The sequence below is a fragment of the Copidosoma floridanum genome, unplaced genomic scaffold, assembly GCF_036245765.1.
Source record: "Copidosoma floridanum isolate Cflo_tuat_1 unplaced genomic scaffold, Cflo_Japanese_pri ptg000023l, whole genome shotgun sequence".
NCBI lineage: Eukaryota > Metazoa > Arthropoda > Insecta > Hymenoptera > Encyrtidae > Copidosoma > Copidosoma floridanum.
This window is the reverse complement of record NW_028321900.1, coordinates 994,044-1,020,324: the sequence shown is the minus strand read 5'-3', so window position 1 is coordinate 1,020,324 and position 26,281 is coordinate 994,044. Positions and strand designations below refer to the sequence as shown.

The window sequence follows — 26,281 nt, the reverse complement described above, 5'->3', positions numbered from 1 at the left end:
TGGAGCAGTGATTTTTGCGCGCCACGGTTGGGCCTCCGTCGAGACGTGAGGACGGACGCGTCATACAAGTGTGGGAGGGAGAGACAGGAACCGAGTGAGAGTGAGAGAGAGAGAGAGAGAGAGAGAGAGAGAAGAGACAGGCGGTGGCATAGACGGGAAGCAAACGCCGAAGACACCTCTAGGGGGACGTCACCGTGGTTTTTACGGGCCGCTACGGTGACCTACTCCGTGGGCTAGAGATCAGGCCAAGTAAGGGTGTGTGTGTGCACGTACAGCCAGCCGCGTTGAGGAGGCCTGGCCCCAACCGAGAGTCGTGTGGTAAAGAAAGAGAGTGTAAGAGTGCGTGTGTGAGGGGGTGCGTAAGTGAACATCGTGTCTCTCTAAGCGTACCACTGGCGTCGTGGTTGCGATCGAGGGATTATGGAAGTGTAATCGGGACCAAAGAGAGGTGTTGTGGTTATTATAATAAATACGTGAAGTAAAGTTAAAGTCAGTCTATGTCGTTCATTTGACCCAGCCGCGAATCCCCTTTTTCGATAGATCCAGTGAAGGGAGAGTCGAGAGCGCGAATCATCAAGTAGAGACGTACGAGAGAGAATAATTTCGATATTTTCTCTCCAACGGTAAGTCACCTTGGGGAATGAAAAATATACTTTATATGATATTTATGAGCTCATTTAACATTAACACTTGAGAAATGATAATTTCTTTTCGACGAAAAAGTCGTGGTATCATAAATACAGTCATAAATAAATTGCCAGTAGAACTGCACGTGCCAGGATATCAGTATTGTGGACCGGGCACTAAACTAGCCAAGAAATTAGCCCATGGAGATCTAGGCGCTCACCTATTGGATGAAGCTTCTAAACAACACGATATAGCTTATTTTAAAAATCCAGATGACATTACGGCTAGAAACGAAGCAGATAAGATTCTTTCAGAAAAGGCTTGGCAACGCTTTAAAGCCAAAGATTCAAGTATTAGTGAAAAGGCTACCACTTTTTCTGTGAGCAGTGCAATGAAAGGGAAATCCAAATAAGGAATGGGTTTATCTAAGAATAAGAGAATAAAAAAAGTAAGAAAAAAGAATCTTAAAAAAAGTGTGACTTTGAAAAACTTAATCCAAAGTGCTAAAACAGCTATGGTGACAAGTAAATGTGCTTGCAAAGTTGTAAGTTCTGCTTGAATGGGAGCTCTAAGATCTTTGAAGAAAGCTGGTGGTAAGAAAAATAATAATACACCACTCATATTACACATACCTTAAAAGATTGATGGTTTTTTACCATATGTCGTACCCACATTTGCAGGTCTAAGCACTGTAGGGGCTATTGCTAATGGTTCGAGTAATATATATAAAGCAATAAATCAAGCAAACAAAGCCAAGAAGCAGCTTGAAGAAAGTGAGAGACACGGTTAAAAAATGAAAGCTTTTTTACTTGGTAAAGGCCTCTTTCTTAAACTGCACAAAAAAGGTTTAGGTCCATCCTTAAAACCAGGAAGGGGATTAAAAAAAAAAGTTCGAAGTAAAACTGCCCAATCAAGCTCTTAGAAATAAAGATATTATTAAATATGCAAAAATGTTAAAGATACTATATTTTCGAAGAGTATTTATAAGAAGTACTATGCCATATAATGGTCCACATCAGAATGAATTAGTTATCGTTAATTTAGATGATAAAGATGGTCCTGGTACTTATTGGGTTGCATACATAAAACAAGGTGATGACGTAACACATTTTGATAGTTTTTGTGATCTACAATCACCGCTTGGTTTGATGTTATACCTTGGTGTTGGTATTATTAAGTATAATTACGAATGATATCAAGAATTTGATACTTATAACTGTAGTCATCTCTGTCCAAGATTTTTAAATAACAAGCTCAACTATAAGCGTACATATGAAAGGGAAATGAAAAAAATTGATTATTTATTGATAAGCCGTTGTGGGAGACGCATTTACATTGAGTTTTTCTAGTAAATCATCTTTTCTCGAAGCACAATATCTTCCTTCAATTGAGCTCTCGCCGCAAAAAAATTACGTTCTTGGTTTAGTGGAATTACTCACATTTGATTCCATACCTAATATTGACGAGAGTAACAATAAGTTTAACGTGGGGGAAGAGGTGGTTACTTTACCAACGGGCAGCTATGAAATACAAAATATAGCAAATTCTTTTATCGACATATTAACACCTAAGGATATTTCAATAAGTTTAAAGCCCAATGATAACACGCTTTGTAGTATAATTCTGTGTAGCCTTCCAATTGATTTTTGACCAGAAGACTCGTTGGGATCAGTTTTGGGTTTGGCAAAACGCATACTCACACAGAATAAAAGTGTAAGATAAACCTGTAGCAATTGTTGGGGTTAATGCACTTTGAGTTAAGTGTAACATTACTACTGGAGCATATATATATGAACGTAAAGCTTATACGATTCATGAATTTCTTCCTGCAGTTCCTCCTGGATATAAAATTATTGAAGATCCAACACAAATAATTTACCTACCCGTTGCAGTCAAGACAATAGATTATCTTCAAGTTCAGATTGTTGACTATAAATGAAAATTAATAAATTTCCGATGAGAAGTCATAACAATAACGCTACACGTTAAAAATTAAATTAAAGGAATAGGTATTGTATATATTGTGAAGAAAACAAAAAAATTTGAAAGAGGGTATATAAGTAAACCAATATGGGAAGGCAAATCAGTTATCAACAAGCAACCAAAGCATTAACACGTCAAAATGCACAGTTTTTTAAAAGCCTAGGCTTAAAAGTAATCGTTGGCTAAAATTTGTTTGCACATTTTCCTGTTGTTTTAAAGATAGAAGAAATTCTAAGCGTTTAGTCAGGTATCACATTCAATGAATCAATCGCGAACTACGGAAGTCATGCACATCAGCCTTGCATTTTATCAACATTCAACAATAGTGATGAGATACGCATCTTAATTAAACATCAAGATTTATGTCTCTTACCCTTAAAAAGTGCTATACATATTGTCGGACGTATGACATTAAACAACATTACTGCAGTCACCTGAACTGAGTTTGTTAATAGTGCTATTTATTATTTGTTTGAGGAAATTTGCTACGAACTGAACGCTATTAAAATAGACAAGTGAAAAATGTTGCTATAACAACTTTAATGAAAGGTTGGATATCAGACTATCCAGGTCAAAGTTTAATGCTTGAAAACGCAGGATGGCTAGATATTGCTGAAATAAACAAATTGGTTAATAATAAAGGTTATTTTGATGTTTCTATACCTTTAAGCATGGTAATTAGCTTTGCTGAGGACTATCGTAAGGTTGTAGTAAATGCAAAGCATGAATTAATCTTCATGAGATTGAGAAATGACTTAAATACAGTTGTACAAACAGCTACTAGTAATGTTTACGAAGGCTTTAAAATTTTATTGACTCGAATAGAATGACTCATGCCTTACGCAAGTGCATCAGACAGACTCAAAATACATCTGCTTAATGTCATAGCAAAATATGAGACAATTTCCATGAGTTTTCGCAATTGAAAGTTGTATGAATATCCCCTTCTTCCAACAACTATGTAACATGTTTGGACCGTAAAAACATCAAATCAACTGGAAAAGCCGCGATTTGTTGTTGTAGGCTTTCAAACAAATTGTGAAGGTCAGAAAGCTGTGAATGCTAGTTGCTTTGATCATTGTTATACAAGTAATGTCAAATTATTTCTTAACTCTCAGTATTACTCGTATGGCAATCTTTATCTCAATATTAATCATAGTCAATTTTTTTTACTCTACAATATGTATACAAATTTTCAAAATGTCTATAATGGTAACGAAATGGAACCTATGATTAATAAACACAATTTTATTACACACATGCCACTCATCGTGACTGACTGTTCAAAACAAAATGAAGCTTTGAGAAGCGGGCCAGTTGATGTGCGTTTGGAATTCGAATCAAAAGATAATTTTTCGCAAGGAACAGCTGCTTATTGTCTGATTCTACATAATCGTGTGATTGAGTATAATCCCGTGAGTGGGGATATGAGAAAACTTGTTTAAACTTGCTCATAGAAAAATGAAGCAGCATTAGTCATGTAAGTTAGTATATGCCATGATGGAGTATGAAGTGGATATGCAAGGCTTTAAAAAGCCTAGCAATGATTATGTGTTAAAAGAATTAGCAATTCTTCCGTTAAGTTAGCCCGTTGAACCGCAAGTGTTTCTTGTTAAATCACTGTTTCCTTGGCGTAAGTTGAAAGTATAAACGTGAAAATTTATGGCTTAAGCTCTACTATCATGGATTGGATTGGAAATCTGGTAATATAAACTAAACAGAAGTTGGGAATGTGCTACGAGAAAATCTTAAAGATGCTAAGAATATTATTGTAATTGGAGAATTAAAAAAAAGATGGCTCGAAAGGTTAAGTTTTCAAGTTAATGATATGACTGATTATCCATAGTTTGAACTGCCAACATTAGTAATAGCAACTATATGTTCTCATCATAATCGTGCTTATACATCTATTTGTGCCACCCACAATATGAAACGAATGAAAAAATTATATTTTGACTTGGAGTGGAAAGACGTTTCTGATTCTGATATAGATGTATAATAAAAACTTAGTAAAACTGTACTTTTAAAAAAAAATTACTGTCACATACAAATGTACTTAAATTATATTATTGTTACTATTTATATAACCTTTTCCTAAAAACTAGCTTAAGATTAAAATATTAAGAACCAATGATTAATTTTACGAAACATAAACACACACTTGCACAGTATGAGATGTATATGAACGAGTCTCAGTGCAGAGAGCTGCTTAGTTTATCACGCAGCATCAAACGCGACGAATACGCGTTTATATTGCAGTTAGTATGATGCTTTTAAGCTGCAAAATAAAAATGGATTTTTGCGAGGATTATATTATTGAGATTTGAGGTTTTTTCGACGCTTCTCGATAGTTTTTACCAAAAGAAGTGGCTGTGGTGTCATTTATGAAACCAGCGATCAGTCGTTGGATTGTGCAGCCCCTGTGCAATTTTTCCACCTTACCTATGGATGTGCGCCAAAACAACGACTTTCAGTTGAAGCGAGTGCATGGACTTCGCTGGTTCGAGGGTCATTCTTCCATTATAAAGTTGCAGCAACATTTGTACACTGTAGAAAAAAATGCACATCAAATTAACGTTCATGCAGATAATACCGCCACTTATTTGGAATCGACCATAGGGCGTACTGTGATTAACATTAAGCAGTGTATGGTACCATCGCGTCACATTCTTAATACGGGATATTCAACACAGGCGTTAATGTGTGGTACTCATGATGTGCAAAAAAGTCTACGTAGAAAGCAATATTGTGCACTTAGTAAAGCTCATCAAATAAAATTGTAGCTTTGTTCTTTGGTGGAAAGTAGCATTGAACCAGACTTAGGATGTTTTTTAGACGTTATTAATAGTCATAAGAACAAAATTTATAAAATGCTTCCCAGTTGGGATACTATTGATGGAACTAAAACTGATGATTTTGATACTGATAGTGACTTTGAAACTGAAGCTAATGTTGATGTCAAAAACGATGTCCGTGTGTAGGCAAAGAAGAAAAAAGTAAGCATGAAATTTAAAATCAAAAATAAAGTATATCTTACATTTAGTGGCTTCTGATAAACTGATAAAAATTTGCGTACAGCTTCAGTTATACTGTGACGATTGATCAAGCAACATCAACAACATGGGTCCAATCTTTAGCAAACCAAAATATGAGAGCCTCAGTAAGGAGGAGGAGAAAGATAAAAATATCCGAAAATATCTTATAGAAAAGCACAACGAGGCATCTCCACCAAAAATAAAAAGAAACTATTATTTCTAAAATATTTGCTATCATTTGTATACATACTATAGTATCTATAATGATTTGGTTAAACTAATACCACAGCCACCATGTTGTATATACTTTTATCTAAGAAAACGTTTGCCTTTGTCAAAAATTTAAAACTTGTAACAAATTCTCATTGATTGAGGGAACAACCGCACTTTCAATGACTGGCTCAAGAGACTTTTCTGGAGTTTGGGGCTCCTGTACTTCTCTAATTCGAAGCGTTTTGTCAACTGGAAATAGTTTTCAAAGACGCATTCGAGTTTTTTATTTTTTCCATTCATAGTCATATGTTTGTGATGTTATCAGCTGTTAGACTATTGAACCATTCATAAATACAATTCAAAGAATAAATCAAGCCAAAGTCCTTTGAGGCAGTCTTATTAAGAGAAGTATTGTTTACATCTGTGGAGTCTAATTTGTGATAACAGAGTGTTCTACTATAACGTCTATAGCACTTTGCAGTAAAGTGCATGATTCAACTAAACGCTTACTCATTCTATCTCATTGATGTTTACATATATATGATGACTTGAAAAATATTGGCACGCACAAGCACTTATACATGCACATGTGTACATTTTCATGCATGCGTGTAGTGGTGGTCAAAGGGGGTGGGGCATTGATACGCTCGTACAATAGCACGACTGACCCAACACACTATTACACGTACGCATACGTCATACAGGGGCCTTCTCACAGGTGTCCGCCCGCCCACCTCCACTCAAAGCAGTAATAGCTCAGAGCCACCCACTTGGAGGAGGGACCCCCATACCCTTGAACTACAGCTTCCCCCCTGCCTTTCTAGAGGAGAGGTAAACCAGAACCTTCACAGTATACCTTCTGTAAGTATTGTCATATTAAAGTCTAAGAAACTCAATCAATGAAATCAGATATTACAAAATTCAACTTACAATCAGTTAAAATTATTTGAATATATTTTGAGATTTTTTTGGTATAAGACTCGTGATATTTGAAACGATGAGACCTACTAAGCACTTAAAAGTATGCAGAAAAATGACAAACTAGTTTGATGTTAGAACATAGAATTAAATAAAGCGTTTGCATAAGAAAACTATCAGAATGGAGGGAAAGCAATTTAAGTACCAAATAACTAAAAAAAAAAGAATTTTCGTAACACATACCTTGAAAATATATGTAACCCAAGAAATTCCGAGTTCAAATTCAAAGTTGAGGGTGAGAAAACTACAAGCATTACCATTTGAGAGATGCTTTCGTCCTGTAGAAGTATTATATAATCTTTTTTTTTTTATCAACGTAAAATGTTTCATTTTATGGGTGAGAATAAAACTTTTTTTTTATTGACCATTTTAGAATTACTAACTCTTACTAACAGCTTATTAGACCGAGCTCGAACAGTAATGAACCGGGAAAAGTTATTCACACCCAATTTTTTTGTGCTTTCTTGTTCATAATATAGTAATGTATCTGAAACTTCATCTGTATACCTATATATACGTTTCGTGGCTCAGCGAGTAGTAAACACACACACACACATACACACACACACACACATATATATATATATATATATATATATATATATATATATATATATATATATATATATATATATATATATATATATATATATATCCACGCGGGAGCGCGCTCTAAAAGCCCTAAACGTTTATCGCAAAAAACAATCTTGCCACTTAACTTTTCCACATTTTCTTTTTTGGAGATTATATAGAAGGCTTACAGTTTATAATCATGTGTTTTAATATATGAAAATGAGTTTATTTAGCCCTGTCGTGGAGCTCTAAAAATCAGAAAAAATGCACTTTCTAAAACTTTGAAAATCGCTTACTCGAAAACTGTGAGGCTTAGGTACATACATTATAATTAGTTTTTTGTCCCAAATGTGCCAAAGAATCTAATAAAATTTTCTTCCGATCAAAAAAACAACTTTGACGAAACTGTTTACAAAAAAATTGTTTAAACATTACCTGACCACATTCTTGCGTGGCAAGATGAACTTTCAGATACATTACTATATTTTGAACAAGAAAGCACAAAAAATTGGGTGCGAATAATTTTTTCCGGTTCATTACTGTTTGAGCCTGGTCTATGTACCAGTTGATACTGCAGTTTTTAACTGTATAACAAAACTTTAAGGTATGAAGCTCATTTTGTTACTATATTATTTAAGATTTTATTAGTCTTATCCTTTTTTTACGTTCGTTACTTAATTTAGAAACAAAATGAATTTCGTTAAGAGACAGTACAGTATTTATGTGTAATAGAGAAAAAACTCGCTAAGCACGTTCATATTATTTTTAATTATTAAATCTTAGTTGTTGGTTACGAACCCTTATACTCAACATATAAAGCTTCTTTTAGTAAAATAATCTACGATTTTCTACAACAGTAAGTTTGAAAATCACTTATTGATAAGATTGTTTTTTTGTTGGCTCTAACCTTACATAAAACTTAATGCAGAGAAACGTTATAATTTTATTATCATTACTAATTAATAATAGATTATTTATCATACTTTTACGTCACAAGGCCCTCTTTGATATTACAACTTTAAGATTATCACAACACTTACAGCAAAAATGTATTTGTTACTCTTAAGAATAAATTAATATAATTGTATTATGTAATAGTTTTTGATATTAACTAAAATTTTTTTCAACAGAATGATACAGCCAGAATAAATATATCAGTTATGGATTTTAATGAATGGGAGCCTAGATTTAGACATCCAAGATATGAATTTCACGTTAAATTATTCAAAGAAGGTTCAGTAGTAGGTAAAGTTACAAGTTTAATAAAATAGTATTGCTATAAATATGATTTCAACAACATACTTTCATCGTTTTTTGACAGTTGTAAAATAATAAACTATTGCATTTTCAAGTCTCTGGACATACTATGGCAAGAACAACGATTTAAGCCAGTATTGCGCCTTTATACTGCTATGACCTTATAAAACTAGTAATAATGATAATAATAAAATAAATAATAATGTAAATATAAATAACAATAGAAGCAACACAAAAAATCATAATAGTTATAATAACAGTAAAACAATAAAAATAACTTTAATCATATTATTACACTGACAGAAATTTTTTTTACGTTTTCTTGTACAAATTTTCATATTTTTAGAATGATTTTTAGTACTTTAAATCATACAACAGTAAAATTTGTAAAAATGGTGATAACATACTAGGACCAACGTTCAATTAAACAAAATATTAACTCGTATTTTCAATGTACTAGAATGTATGAAGGCAAAACATTCTTTTCACGCACGCAATCTTGTAAGATCTAAAGAAGTCATGTAAGGGAAGGCCTAAGAGAGAACAGATTATTTACAAGTACGTACAGCAATCAGACTGCTTCACAACTATTGATTTAATAATGTATGATAGTTTGCATTCATTTATTCTCTACACTGGAAAAAACTCTACCGTTCAGACTAAGCACACCTACGCCAAGTCAGTGGTTTTGCCACTAGCAGTTAATACACCGACAAAACAGCCTAGACGACTCGCTTAAGCTCTGAGTTAGGAATTTGTTATTCAAGGAAGCGTTTTATGTTTTTCAACGTATTTTCTACGCTGATTACGGGAAAAATAATTAAAAATTTTTTAAATAATTAAATCAATCTGAAAATTGTGTCTGAAGTCTATTTTACCCATGTCTCTTTAACGGTAACAGATACGACAAAAATAAAAATACCAGTGTGTAGGGTGGAGAATTTTCTACCGATTTGATTTATCACATATCTTAAGACAAGTGTGAAATTATGAAAAGAAAAATTGATTAAGCGTTTCTAACACTTGCTGTAAGAGTGAGTGAAAAAAAGAGAGCGGCAGTGGTGCACCAGCCACGATGAGCTATAAGCTACGAGCCATCCTCCCTCTATGCTTGACTATACATTGTATACGTATATACATCACGATGCTTGGTGAGAGAGAAGCAAGAGGGAAAGCAGCAGCGAAAGCAATTGCTGGATTAGATAGAATATTTTTCTGTCTTAGGATGCGGGCCACGCACTTAAATATTTCTAAGTCTTCAAAAGATATTTAACGGTGAAAAAAGGTCTCTGAGAAAAGAGTTTTTTCGTCCTTGGATGATTTTAGGAGGCTGGTACTTTCTCAGGCGAAAAAGCAGTTTTCCGGAACTCGTTCGAAAAGTCTCCTTTACGAACCTCGTTACGTCCCTCGTCTTTGGCTCAGGCCGCAAACCTCTCGGTTCGCAAACATAGACTTTTAAAACTCGTAGGAAAACTACTATTTTTACATTTCTTTGTACTTTATATCCATTGGTTATAGTGTCGAATCAGGTTTTTTAATTTTTTTATTTTACTTATTTCTTGAAATAATGAATCGAACTTCATCATTAATCAGCTTTAATTAACACGTGCGTTTAGGCACATTGTGCATGAACGTAAAAGAAAAATTTTAATTTTTGAATTTTTAACAATATTTCAGGAAAAACACTGTTTTGCAATTCAATCACTGCAAATAACTAATATATGCTGTAGATAACTAAAAAATGCCAATCGATTGTAGTAGAATTAAACAAAAAACATTTTCTGCTATTTTTTAACGAATAATGGCAAAAATTTTTAAACACAACTTGTAGCATTGGAAATGAACAAGCCTAAAAAAAAAAAAAAAAAAACACACAAAAAAACACAAAAAAAGGAAAACAAACAAAATATAGAAGTATGCGTGGCAAACAGACGAACAAAATGAGCTGCCGTTGATCCCCATTGATCCTGTGGTCATTCCTAGCAAAAGAAAGAAACCTCGTTGTTTGAGCCAATATTAAAAAATTAATAATTTTTTTTTGCACAAACATTAATAGCTAAAATTTGGCAGAGTTGTAGCTTCATTATTCTTGAATATAAACTCTCAATTTCAACAAGATCGGATGAATAGTTTTCACTAACCTCAGCCAAATGCAAAAAAAGTACTTTGGCAAAACCGCTTTACAAAAGTTGTTTGCAACGTTAGATGCAATTTTTTGCGGAATTATATTCTTTAATACTTACTAAACAACTTACCAAAGTATCAAATTTTGTTGCAGTGTAAAAGTTGCTTAAAAAATAATGTACTGCATTAGTATTCTTTGCGCACGGTGGTACCGCACGTAAGGGGCAATAATTATTTTATAATAACAATAAACTACCTGAGAAGCAAGACAAAAATTTTTTGCCAATCACAAAATTTAGTAATTATTGAAAAATAGTAAAAAACGTGTGTTTCTTCATAAAATTATTAAAAATTATTACATCACTATTTTTTATTTTTCTTAAGTACGTAAAAAACGATATACTCTTATAAGAAATTGGTTGCGTTTGTATACATAACAAAATGACAAAGTTATAAGCATTTGATTATCAAGCTAAAATTTCATATTGCAAAAAAATAGGGTAAGAAATTGAGAAAATTTTATTCCTTACAATTTCGAAGTTGATTGTACTCTTGACAAAGTGCCGTCAGAGTTCTTTGTCTATTATTTTTCCACGCCTTAACCAGGCAAATGCATTTCGAAATTAACAATTGCGTTGTAACGTCATTTTCAAAAATAACTCGCCACGCATCGTGATCTATATACGTATACAATGCACGCATGTATAGTCAAGTATAGAAGGAGGATGGCTCGTAGCATATAGCTCATCGTGGCTGGCGCACCACCACCGCTCTCTCCTTTTCACTTACTCTTACAGTAAGGGTTGAAAACGCTTAATCAATTTTTTTAAGAATAATTTTGCGCTTGTCTGAAGATATGTAATGAGTAAAATCGATAGAAAGTTTTCCAACCTACATGCTGGTATTTTTATTTTTGTCGTATCTGTTATCGTTAAAGAGATATGAGTAAAATTAACTTTAGACGCGGTTTTTACATTGGTCAAATTACTTAAAAAATTTTTCATTATTTTTCCTGTAATCAGTGTAAAAAAATACGATAAAAAACATGAAACGCCTTCTTGAACAACAAATTTTTTAACTCAGAGCTTAAGAGAGTCGTCTAAGCAGGGCACAACCCTGTTTCTGCTGAGTCTCTCTACTAAAATCTTATTGCTGCAACGTATAGTTAGCACAACCATTCAAAGTGTTGTGGTCGCGCAAGGCTCTTTCAATAGCTTATTGTTACTAATTACTATGGAATAATGAGTTTGTAGATTGAAAACCTTATAAAAAAGAGTAACCAGAAGGACTTCGCGGACAACGATTTCTCAGGGACTAAAATAAGTGACTCCTGCCAAGAGGGAACTTCAGTTGATTTCACTGGTTTTACTGAAAATTTAAAATGTTGAATTTTAATGATTTATTAAAACTAGTGTCATCAATTTATTTTGATTTTGGTACTTAGTACAGATTAAAAAACAATTTTTTTATACAACTTAATTCTTATGTCTTTAATAAATATTACGTATCAATTTACGTATTATGTGCACTCATTTCAGAATCACGTTTGCCCTTTTAGGCGATTGCGCGTTCCTTAGAATTACTTAGGCAGATTTATGATTGATTATAAAAAATTTTGTTGACAAAATAATTTTGTTGTATTAATTAAGGTGTTTATTGGACAACATTCGTTCTAGCTGATAACTGATTATTCGAGTTAATAAGTTACTAAGGTTCAATTACATTATCATATCAAAAATTTTTCAACAAAGTAATAATCTCAAACAATCACTATATGAATTGCAGAGATTCTTAGACTATGCGACACATAAAAAAAATTATATTTTTTTTACTACATTAATTTAGTCGGTGAGTAAGCCTAATTGACTACGCACTGGGTAACGAGCCTGCCCTTCAGAAAGTTGACTTTAACAACTACGTGTTGGGCCTTGATTCCTAGGTTTTGACGGAAATAATTGTTTATTGAACGTCACCTCAACTGCGATTGCACTCATAATTATTATGTAAATATTAATGTACACAATGTAATAACATAAATAATTATGCACATTGTGTGCTATGTATTTGTTTTAATCATAGATGTTTTTATCTTATTCTTAGTATCATTTATTAAGTAGCAAATATGCTTTATAATAATTGTTTATTTAATCTGTTTGTAGTTTATTCTGAAAATAGCAGCTAAATGCAAAAGTGTTTAAGAATTTATAGATCGTACGTATAATAATCTTATTGTAAAGCATAGTTTCCAAAAAAATAGCTATATTGACTCGATGGTTATTTTGATTACTATTTTTGAACTTTAATTTAAATTTCATGAATGGAAATTGAAAAAGTGACCTTAAAATAAATTTTCTTTCCTGCAGCTTATTAAAAGTACTGCACTTCTATGACTTACGAAACATAAAATTAAAATAAAACTAATGTTTCTTTTAAGAAAGTGAGACTTTTAAATTACTAGAGCTTAACCTAATGACTATATTTCATTAAAAAAAATAACCTAGTAAATTTTGGCACTCTTACTCGTACAGAAACAGATATATGAAGGGGGATTAAAAATGACTGATAAGGTGATTTTTATCATTTTCGTCTCTTGTTTATGTCTCAGCTTCTATAAAGCGCTAAAATTAGGTAGCTCTGTCTCCTTAGTTAAATATATTACTTCTTTTTAAAGCTTAAGTGATTCTGCTGTAGTGGAACTGCATATTAGGATTATGGAGTCTTACAACTACAATATTAGGATATTCCGTAAATGGGTAATTTATGTAAACAGAAAAAGCATAAGAAAAAAGTAATGGAACAGAATGAAGTTTTAGCTATGCCACTACTAAGACCACTTGTGGCCACAAATAAAAATTTTTTTATTGGATTATACTGAGATAAAAACTATAGAAAACTTAAAATTCTTCTTTTTAGGAACGTTCAACAATTTTGTCAATGTACCAAATAACCTATCAGCAGCTTTTATCGCATAACACTCTCTATAGTAAAAGCTACGTCTATCAAAGAGTAAATAAGATGGTGGTCTTTAAATGAATGTGTCTAAAATTTTTGAGTTAACAATATTCGAATCTGATGTAAATCTTGTTGTATGTCATTACTACAAACAGTATTCAAACCTGCATAAGCTTTTTCAAATGCAGTGTTATATAACAGTTAATTATATAATTAGATAATTTTGTTTATGTACGGTGAGCCTGCTATACTTGTTTTATATAAACATAGAGTCTTGCTAAATCACGTTATATTTTGATAGATGGCTTTTTAACAAGCTGTATGATTTGTTATTTACATAAAGTGGATCAGTGTTACAACACTATCAATAGTTAAGGAAGATTAAAAGTCTTACCAACATTTTTGTCGACATAATAATGTTAACTTTTGTTTATTGCACAATCAATTTTAACAACGGCTTGAAAAACTTTTTCTCGCGGTACGAAATTTTTTTTTTAACATGTGCAAACTTTTAACTCATTCGAGATCTCTTTCATTTTTAAGCCATTTAAACATAATTCAATGGCATTCAATTACTTTTTAAAGTTTGGTGAGCAAGACCTGTAGATAACTGTCAACAGACTTTTTCACGTATTCGAGTTATTTTTTAATTTTCTTTGCAAAACATTAGATTGCTTACAAAATAATTCAAAAACCATGTCACTATCGGTATTTTAAGTAATAAGCTAAAATTCTCTGGTAAAGAACTATAGTAACTTCAAATTTCTTGGTTCTTTTAAAGAAAGACACATATTTAAAAATGGTACTAAACAATGTCAATGATTTGGATAACATACTAATAATTTTTTGAAATAAGTTCACATTGTCAAGATAGTCATTGTTAACACAGTTTGCCCTTGTTTATTGTAAAATCTCAGTTCAGACAACTTTGTAATAAATAAGCAAAAACGCAAGTGCTTGTAAGAAACTGGCTGAAAGTAACTTGCACTAGACAAACTAAATTGGGTTATTATAAAATTTATATTCGAAGCACTCAAGATCTTTCTCTGAAAACAACAAAGACAGCAAGTGTACAGGCGGTTTTACGAAAAAAAGTAAAAATAGGTTTTTTTTATTTGCTCTGTCTAAAATAAAAGACTTAATATTTTGTGCTTAAGTCTCGTAATTTTTATAAAATAATTATGAGTTAGGACAAAGTTATCGACCAAAATAAGAGCTGATATTCTAAGGACAACGCCAAAACTGGAATCATGTGAGGAAGGTTACGTGAAACTAAACGTTAATTGTTTGTAGGGATTTTCCCCCATTTACATTGTTTTCATTCGCTGTCTCTGTCTTTCTCTGTCTCTTTCTTTCTAAGTTATTCTTTTTCTTCACTTACATTTTCTCCTTTGCTATTTCAAAACTATAGAATTCTTCTTTTAAAACAGATTTTTGTAAACTGGTTAAATCAAAATGACCACATTTATTTATTAATAATAAATGAGCAAAAAAACTTGTAAAACAATAACATTAAAATTAATAAATTTTTATGTGTATATTGATGAATTTTAGTAGATTTTTTTCACAAGATAGTTTGATAAAAAAAAAATCAATATTTTTCCGCTCAAAGTGGCACATTTTTTAGCGATACACATTAAATAGTTGATATAAATGTCAAGGCGATGTTTAAACATTTAAGTTGATTGAGAGTTAAGAATCTTATCAACCTTTGAAGAATAATGCGATACATTTTTCCAGTGATAGACACTACTAGAAACTTAACAAAATTGAGCTTGATGTTGAGAATCAAAATTTTTTTTTAAGAAAATTTTACCAATAGATATTAACAATCTTTGCATTTACTTTCTGATATTGTCAAGAAACAGCAGATGCGACATACCTTACAATCAGTTGTCTGGCGCAAGTAATAATGAAGGTATCTATTCAAGGTGATTACTATGGGCCGCGTGATCAGTGACTAACATTTTCTTTAGATTAAATGATTTATTTACTTGTAATTAAGAGATGTCTTTACAAAAAATTTTTTGTCCAAGGACTGATATAAGAAGTTTTAAAAGAAATTTTTTCAAAAATTGTTTAAGCAAACCAGTATACGTTAAAACTTCTGAGAGCAAAAGATAGGAAAATATTTGCTGTATCGAATTTCAATTAAATAACAAAAGTTTAACATACAAGTACAACAGATTAAAAGTAGTATTTTAAACGTGTTTATTGTTTTCAATTATTTGTTTAATACAACTCTTATAATGTATATGTTATGTAACGTTAAAATTTTTTTTTAATGGCTACTGTCATTATAAGCATATTTATAATACTAATAATAATGATAATAATATAATAATAATAATAATAATAATAATAATGAAAAAATCATAAATAAAATAATAATAATAGTAAAAAAAGTAATAAAAATAATTATGACAGCAAAAAATGTACTGATAATAAAAACAATAATCATAAAAGTAATAACAAAAATAATAAACATAATAGCAAGAATGATCAAACAAACAATATCTGGACTACGGCAGTGAGCCATGGAGTACGTCATCTGGGTAATTTCATTTTGTTCTAACCACAATCGGGTACAAGGTCCGACCCCTGCAGCACCTCTGAACCATAGACCTGCCGAAGGCTTGCCTCCATTTTCCATCCCGATGACGTGCCTCAAGGCTGACTGCCTCAGCCCAGAGATAACTTTTATTATTATTATTATTACTATTATTATTATTGTTGCTATTATTAGTATTTTTATTATTATAATTATTACTTTCATTATTATTATTATCATTTTTAAAATTTTTTTTAATATTATTATTATTATTTTTTTCATTATTGTTATTTTTATTATTATTATTAGTATAATGATGACATTACCCGTTAAACAAAAATTTTTACGTTACATAACATATACATTACAAGAGTTGTATTGAATGTATTAAACTTTTGTTGTTTAATTGAAATTTAAAGCAGTAAATATTTCCCTTTCTTTTGCTTTCAGAAGTTTCAATATACTCTGATTTGCTTAATTAATTTTACCTAATTTTTGGAAAAATTTCTTTTAAAACTTCTAATATCACTCCTTGGACCAAAAGTTTTTTTTAAGACATCTTTTAGTTTCGAAGTTAAAAAATAATTTAATTTAAAGAAAATGTTAGTCGCTGATCAAGCAGCCCATGGTTATCACCTTGAGTACACGCTCAGTAGTCATTATAGCATTAAGCAATGGTTAGTTTACAAACAAATTGAAATAATTATCCACATCTTCATTATTACTAGCGCCAGACCACTCATGGTAAGGTATGTCACATCTGCTGTTTCTTATAAAATAAACAATATCAGAAAGCAAATGTCAAGATTGCTTACATCTATTGGTAAATTTTTGTAAAAAAATTTTGATTCACAACATTGAGCTTAATTTTATTAGGTTTCTTGAAGTGTCTATGACAAGAAAAATACATCATGTTATTTCTCAAAGGTAATGAAAAAAAAAAAAATGGTCAAGTACTTACGTTGGTTAAACATTGTCAGTTACGTATTTATGCATGACGTTCTCACGAAGTTCAACCATTGTGAGTACTGCACTATTTTTTAATTTGTTTTTCAAATTTTTGTTTTTCTAAACTACATAAATGCAGTACTTATTCTTATAGAGCTTCGTTTTTTCTATGAGTCTCACGATCCTTGTTACCTGAGAAATTGTGTTTCTCTATTTTATGATGGTTTTCGGCACACATCTCATGTTCAACTGTTTTTCAGGACTTATCGCATGTTTAAAGAATTTTGTTCTTACCGTGGATCCCATGACCGATTTGTACCCCCTGCTTTGTTTTTTTAATTTCCTTTTTTTTTTTTTTTTGAATTTCCTGTGAAATTTTTTTTCATATTTCTTTTAGTTATTTTTTATATTGCATTTGATCACTTTTTTTTTAATTTTGTTGTATTTTTTTTATTTCTTTTTTTTTTCTATGTAATTTTTTTTCTTTATTTATTTCCTTATTTCCTTTTTTTCCATTTTACTGTATTTTTTAATGTCTCTTTTTATTTTATTTCATTTTTTTTCATATTTTATTCTGTTACTTTCTTTCCTTTAATTTTTTTTTAATGCATTTCGTTTTTAATATTTTTTAAAATGCTGTACTTTTATTTCATTTTTTTTTTTTCATTTTTTTATTTTGTATAATTATTTAATGACATTTTGCCATTATTCGTTCAACAAATTTAAAATAAGTTTCCTGAAATACTATTAAAATGATATGTAACTTGAAATATACGTATATAATGATCTTATATAATTTATTATTAATTTAATAAATTACTATATTTATATAATTATGTGACATTGTAACATTATTTGTCTGTTAAATTCTAAATTAGCGCCCTTAGAAACCATTGATACGTGCTGCAAATCCATTGTATATGTTCATTTAAGTCATTTATTTATTTATCAAATAATTTATTTATAAGAGTTATTCTTAATATTTTGTTAACACCACAAGAAATCTCAGGTTAAAAAAAAATTGGTCTGTATTTTATGCATTAAATGCATAAAATACTAATATTTAATTTGGAATAAGGCGCCTTATATGATTGAATCAACATAAACATATTTATGCTAATTAAATTTTTTGTTTTAAAAAATTTTTTAATTTATTATTTAGAAAAAAATTTTTTTTTTAGGAGGAAGAGACTTTTAGTAAGCGACTTCTATTTTATTAAAATCCGTCGTTTTAGAGATTTAAGCCCCCCCAAGCGTGTGACATGAAGAACTTTGTTTTAATAAATAATAAAAAAAATGATGCATCATTAATTGAATGTATTATCAGTTAATGCATATAAAAATGAGAAATAAGTTACAAACCACATGATAAGTATAAGAAATTAAGCTCCAAAGTCGGCAGTGCTCATAGCAGAGTTTGTAAGGTACCTGACTCGTATGGAGGAGGTCGAGGGTTCAAAGCTCTATTTTGAAAAGTACTTTTTTTTTTCTTTTTTTTTTGGAATTGTAGAAGAAAAAAATTTGAAGTTAAAAAATTTAAAATAAAAGTTACTGTGTGAAAACAATTTGTTCAAAAATAAGTTCCTTTAAAGTGTGAAGGAGAATGGTGAGCTGAGGTGTGCAGGAGACTAGCGCAGCATGGTTGGAAGATATAGGGTGAGGGGAAGTGTGTAGGGACTGATGGTGTTATGGTGAGGGCGCTGAGGTAAAGGGGGAAATACAATGAATTAGGAGGAAAATACCTCCAGTAAGCAACTTCCGTTTCATATAAATCTGTCGTTTTTAAAAATCCAGCCCCCCCCACCCCAGTACGTGACATAAAGAACTTCGTTTTTAAAATTCTTGGGTAGATTTTTGAATAAAACCTATAGTGAAAGACGCTAATAAAAACCTAGTATCCCAGGTGGTAACCTCTCCAAAGGAATCTACCGCAAGCTCCGACCTGGTAAAAGCCTGGGTGACTTAGGTAGGCCTCACGGATTCTGGGGAAGACCACAAAGAAGTCCAGAACAAAAGCGAGGGGACAACCTCCGATAAGGAACACTCACAGAAAGGCTTCATATTCCTGCTCAGCCACAGACGAGAAGTCTAAGAAGAAGATGAAAAACCTCCTAGAACAAACCGATGATAATCTGATGCAAAAGACGTACAGATTAGAAAAATGGAGAGAATCACATGCTCTATACATTCTCGATTCGTAAAAAGCGTGCTAACAGACAAGCGGAAAAGGAGTCCAGAAGCTTTGAAGGAGGCCCCTAAGCCCTTTTCTAAAAAAGGTAAAAAGACCCAGCAAAATCAAAAGCTTATCCCCCAGATAAGAATTAATGGTAGTGACAGTGGCAAATGTGACAATGTGAAAAAAAAAGAGGAGAAAATTCTCGTTAAGATCGCGGAAGGGCACAGCTTTATGGAGGTCCTAAAGAAAAAAAGGACAGTTTTTAAGCCAAAAGAGGATGAGATCACCGTCAAAGGAGTCACTACGACCAAAAGGGGAGACCTTTTTTCTAAAATTAAAGGAATTAAGAACAGAGAGATCATGGTTTACAGTATAGATAAGACCGTTAAAGGGCTAGAATGCATTAAAACAGACGAGAAAAGGGTAACGCTCGAAATCCAGAATCTGGATCTTATTACCAAAAAGGCTGACGTTGAACTCGCATTAAGTAGAATCTCTGGTTGCTTGCCACATATAAGAACCGTGATGCTGCTGGGACCAAATAAAATAAAGGAGAAGGTTGCTTTATTTAGTACTGTAAAGACTGATGCCAGATATATAGAAGAAATTAGGAGGCTGTTAATTGGCTTCACAAGCTGCCAAGTAAGAAGACAGGTTAAGTCCTCAGATGCTACTGGTATTTGGGGTATGGAGAAATGGCCCAGAACTGCAGCAAGAAGAATCGGCTAAAGCTACGCTTTCGATGTAGCAGCTGAAATCACCGTAAAAAAGGTTACGAGAAAGAGGCCCAATATTTTGCTTGCGAAACAGTAGGTGCCTAATACGGAGCAGGCAGTGGTAGCTGCTCAGCATTAAGACGGGCATGAGAAGAGGCCAAAAGTAAGGTGTCTTCTAGAAGCAGATAGAGTTGAGGAGAATAGAAGCTAGGTGACCATTGTAGACCCAAGCTGTGCTGACTTACCCAAGCCATCAGCAAGGGGAAGCAACAAAAATTTATGTTTCTGCAAAACGGCAGACGATTAGACAGAGTAAAATGAAGGTAACATTCCGATGAAAACGACACTCTAATGGAAGGCCACGTTAATGGTCAACACTCCGTGACCCTGGCTCGAAGTATTAATGCCAAAGCGGATTCTGGGACAGGTGACCCAAGACATAGGTCTTACCAATTTAGTAGGTATTCAGTCATTATCACGAAGAACATTGTAGCAAGAAATAAGATTTTATGGACTTACTGTAAGTACCAACGTAAAAACGGACTTCGTATCCCCTCCTTTCAGTCATTAAAGCATTTTAGATGACTTTGAAAAAAAAAATCAATAATAATAATAATAACAATAATAATATTAATAATAATAATAAAAATAATAATAACGATAGTAACAATAGTATTATTATTCATAGTAATAATCATAATAAAAATAGTATTAACAATAACAATAGTAATAAGAATAATAGTAATAAGACTCATAATAATAATACTAATGATAATAATAATAATAATGATAGTGAAACAAAAGTAATAATTAAATAATAACAATAATATTAAGAATTCCTAATATGTCTGATATTCTTACTACAAGATCTTACGTCCTTAAGGTGGCTCCAGCGCCCAGTGCCGTATCAAAATGGGGAGACTAAAAATTAATCATTATTTTTTTTAAAATATGGTATAAAATTATCGTAGAGACTGTTGTAAGCCATATTCTACATTTTATGTGTTACTTTAGTGAGTTAATATAAAAAAACAAAAAAGTTTTATGGTGCCCTAATTGATGAACTGTTACGGTACGCTCCTAAGTTGAAGAGTAGTTATACCTAAATAAATGTACTCTGCAGAATGCAGACAGCTGAAAGCTGACTTGCACTTGCAACTGTATACTTAGTCTCCGATTATTTAAAGATTTTGTTCGATAACAAGACACTGTTCTCATGTCATCGAAAACTGCGTAATACTATATACAAGATAGTATGTTTTTTACGCCTTACGGCTTATGTATATAAGTGCAGCAGTAGGTTGTATATCGCGTAAGCTTACATTTCCTATCCAACCCGTCCTAAAACTACGATTTTGTAAGCATGATTTCTTACAATTTTCATCGTCAACCTTAATTTTTTTTTATACGAATAGAAAGATGGGAATTCAAAGAATATAATTCAATTTTATTAACCTCGGTTGGGTTATTTATAATTTTAACATTGAGGCCACTGGAGCCACCTTAAGTATTAGCTATCTGTCATAACGTTCATACGTTTGCAGCCTCGTTGTTTTATCTAATCATACGAGTATGTTTTTAATGTCTTTGTTAATTATTTGCGGTGTTAAAGAACTAATAGTGCCATTCTGAAGATTAGCAGCTGCACCAATTCTTCCATTAACTATGTAGTTTGAACTGTAGATGCACAAATATAGTCAAAACATGAGTTGGGTATTTCATAAATAAGTTTACTGAATTTATTCAATTATGTAGGTATATGATCCTGTAAATACGTTAAAGGACAAAATGTAGCAATGCAAGGCATTTTTTTAGTGTTCTATTGAATCAAAGCGTCATACCAAACACATCTAGACTGTTTATGTTTGACATTTAATAATATCTTTGGAAGACGACATTAGCTGGAGATTAAAATGAATCCTATAAGCTTTGACAAAAAGGAATTATATTGTTGATGCCATTCTTGCCTAATTGGCTCTGGAGAAAGCTGCAAGCATATTGTAGGTGTCTTGATATATTTGTCCAAGTATATACCCTATTATAAGTAAGGACGTATCTTAAAACGTATCTTGAGACATTACTAGAGACGTTATTAGAGACGTCAATACACATGTCTCAAAGATGTCTGTGAGACATCTTGAAGACTTATGAAATTCCGTTTCCAAGGATGTAATTATACACGTCCCTTAAACTATTTTTGTATTCCCAATCACCAAAACACGTTAAATAAACCTTATAACGTTTTTAACAACGTTTTTAATGTTTTTGGCTGTTAGGCATTTCAATTATGTCTCTATGGCGATTTTGTATCAGTTGCTAAGAAGGTTCGTATAAATAAATTATAAAACATCGTCTTAGCGTAGATTAATATATTTGCATAAGTTCAATATACATAGAAAATAAGAATTAATTTAGAATAACAAGTTGGATCGTGAGAAGTCATCAGTTATTTCTTTTTTTGTTTGAAGTTTTGAAAACTTAACAGAATTTTATAATTGTTTATGTACTTATAAATAACAAGTTTTTTTTAAACTTAATGGAAATGATCTTACGACACAGAATATGTTAGTGTTTTTCATTTTGCTAATCAGAAAATAAATTAGAAACAGGGCAGATGTAACAGCTCGTGGGTAGTATCAAAAAAAGACAGATTGGATCCATTGAATAAAAACTCTTAATTACTTTTTTATCTGATGTTTTACTATGCGGAAGAAATTATTGTTAGTGCAATCTTTTAATGCAATTGTCTCATTTTATGAGCAACATAGGATAGTTTTTTGTTGTAGATTAAATTGTTGCATGTATAAGTCACAAAATAGACACACTGTGCAATATGTAGTTGTACCTTGAGAAATAAATAACGTATCCACACAAAAGAGAGACTGAGAAAGGTTTGCACATTGAAAAAAATAATTAATCATCATCAACAGATTTGTAAGTCTAGTCACTGACAATTACAATGAATAAACAAGAGCAAATTTTAAAACAGCAAAAAGTATTTCTGTCTTACTAACGATCATGCGAGTTTTTATAACTTGGCCGTTTGATAGTTTAGTCAACATTTCATGCAGTTTTGGAAAATTGCAATGGTAAGTACCCGAGATCTCTCCATCATCAATATCTTTCATTCTCTAAAAATTATCGTTTGACAAATTTATGTCTTCTGAATTCGGCTCATTGCCTTTATGCTCAGAATTATGACATTTACTAGAGCTACTATTACAATCAGGTACATTTCTTTTTTCCTGACTCTCATAGCTCTAAGACAACATCATTAACATATACCTACTTCTAATCATTGAATAATAATAGTTGTATTAACGAAAATAGTATTGTATGTTGGCAGGGTGGATGCTGAACTCTGCATCCTACAATATACTAACAGTATTCAGAGCGACAAGTTATTCATCATTGATTGAGAAATCAAGCATACCATGTAATTGCTACTTGCATGCTGTATAACAACTTCGTATATGCTCCAAATACAGGTGTTCATCGATTAAAACTGACGCAGTCGATGACTGCTCCGAAAACTGTTGTTAGAGGTGTCGTTCCTGTCATTAATTAGTACTATATATAATAAACAAAAACCTCATGGCTACGTAAAATTTTATACCAATACACGTTCATCTCTTTTACTTTAATTTGATGATTGCTCTGTCGATGAGTAATGTACTGACGATAGCTATCACAAGTTGTTATCTGTTTATGTAGATTCATGGCTGTCGTATACGGAACTGAAAGTATCAGATTTATTAAGTTTTGGTACAGGCTGTACTATGCACTTCTATATAAGAAATAATAGAACGTTTATTTGAAGAAAAATATATTTAAGTACTTATATACACAAACGATAACTGATTAGTAATGTACTTACTTGCCATCTAGACAATCCTTGGTCAATTTCATCCAAGTTTATGATAAAGATCGTTATAAAGATAATGGAAAAAAGAACTCTCCAGCTAAGACTACTCCATCAAAATAAAAGCCTAAAGGTTGTGCCACTGCAGCCCCACAAGTTTCCTAATAAATCTTGTTTACTCTATTTATTCTGCTAATTCATTTTGTATGTCCCGTTGTTTATCCTAGATGTGATTATGTCACGTGACGCTTAGATTTCCACTAACAGGCAAGGCTCATTCTACAATTGGACTATGCAGGGATGGAAATAAGTTAATCTTTTAGCTTTTATTACTGCTTGTCCAGCATATTTTTTTCCAACGCTGAGAGTATAAAAAGTCTTCTTTCGATCGTTTTCATGTGAATCTTTTTCATGTGAAAATGGTCGAAAGATAACTTTTAATGAGCTTAGCATTGGACGACAAAATTGCTGGACAAGCAATAGTAGAAACTGAAAAAGTTACTTACTTCCACCCCTGCATAGTCGAATTGTAAAATAGGCCACGACTCTCTGAGTAATAAAAACAAGTGGAATAAACATGCTTAAGGAATAGTAGAAACGAACTGAATGAATAAAAAAAGACGATGATAACCAAATGTGCCCACATACTGTATTCAAACTGGATTACCGTCTTGGGTCTCAGGTCTTTTTGTGTACTAATGCAAGACGCAATTCGAAGTACACAACTCACTTTTCTAAAAAATCTTTTTTTTCTGTTGCCTACAAGTGGACAAGTAAGTACTTCGCAACTAATATGATTAATAATTCAATGAATCGTGCCGCGATTGTACCACTTGCTTCTGTTTTACATAATGAGGTGTTTGGCATTACGCAGCAACCTACAAAATTTTAGATTTATTTCGATCGATGCCAGCATATTTGAGCATAAGATTTTCATAAGTTTTGATAAATGTTTGGTCATAGTACGTTAACGCAAACTGTTACATGTGATAAAATATGCAATCGTAATGTAATGTAACTTTTGTCATGTAATTTTAGTAGCCAAAGATCATAGATGGGCAGCAGTTCATATTTTTGGCGATGAAAGTGTTAAAAAAGTGAAAACAGTTTCTTTAATTAACGTCGTTGATTATGAAAGTAGATAAAGTCAAGAAAAATCTGTCCACTGGATCCGCTTTATTGAAAGTGGCGTCATACAACTAAAAGCTAGTATAGTTCTCCGTACTGCAGGTTCGTAAGTTTAAATGTATTTAATCAACAGTATATAGTATAAATATTATATTGTTCTTATGAGTAAATCAAAATATTTGTAGCCACTAAAGATGAACTTAGCAGCAATGCAACAAGATATAAATTTTTAAAGAAGAGACGTACCTAGGTATCAGGTACACTGCAGAAGAAAAAGGAAGAAGAAGGAGCTACGGCGGTAAGTATCATTGATTTTGTGTTAATTTGTACACTTTTATTATCTGTATTAGTGTGTTAATTTTATTAACCATACAAAAATGCTCATGAGCCAAATTCAGTTATTTTCTGTAACTTGCTGCTACTTTTCGTATACGTATGAAATATAGTGTATCAAATCAACTACACTAGGGCAGTACCAATACATATTTTCATTTGATGCAATACATCATTACCATTTGCTGCGATATTCTAGAGGGGTTAAAGAAAATATAGTCTCATTTGAGAAACTGTTATAGTTGTGAGTTTATATGTATTTATCATATGTAGTTATCACTTTTTCAAGTACGTTTTCCGTGACTCGCTGTAATGTATATTTAAAACGAAAGTAAAATACGATTCCTATAAGGTTTGTTATATGTTAGCACATTATTTATTTATTATGTTGGTTTTCATTTATACATGTTTAGAGTATGTACTGAAAGAATTTTTTTTTAACTTTATAAAGACTAGCAAAAATCAATCGTATGTAAAAGAAAAAATACCAAAGGATTGTGAGACAACGGAAAAAAGTAAAAAGGAATGTGTAGCGAAGTCTTTTGCTCTAATTTTACGACAAAAAAAGTGAACAATCGAAATTAGATGACAGTACACTAAAAGATGGAGATGAACAAAAACAACACGTTAAAATTTTGTTAACTCAGATAGCAGGCTTGCAGAAGCAGCTGGATACTTTTCAATCACAGCTGAATGAAGAGAAATGGAATCTGGAAGCAAAAAAAATTGAAATTTCTTTCGCAAGCTCCCGTGATGCTAAAGTTATTAGTAATATAAATAATAATAGTATAAGACTATCTAAGCGTGTGATACGTGTATTTGATA

General features: G+C 31.8%; 1 protein-coding gene across 1 annotated transcript in view; it reads left to right on the top strand.

Annotated features, from left to right (window-relative positions):
• Window positions 1-26,281, top strand: part of Cad96Cb (protocadherin Fat 4-like Cad96Ca) — an 898,994-nt gene that overhangs the window by 567,908 nt on the left and 304,805 nt on the right. Inside the window, exon 11 of the mRNA XM_089595008.1 lies at window positions 8,540-8,654. Coding sequence (XP_089451134.1) covers window positions 8,540-8,654 — 115 coding nt within the window. The remainder of the gene's footprint in view (window positions 1-8,539; window positions 8,655-26,281) is intronic.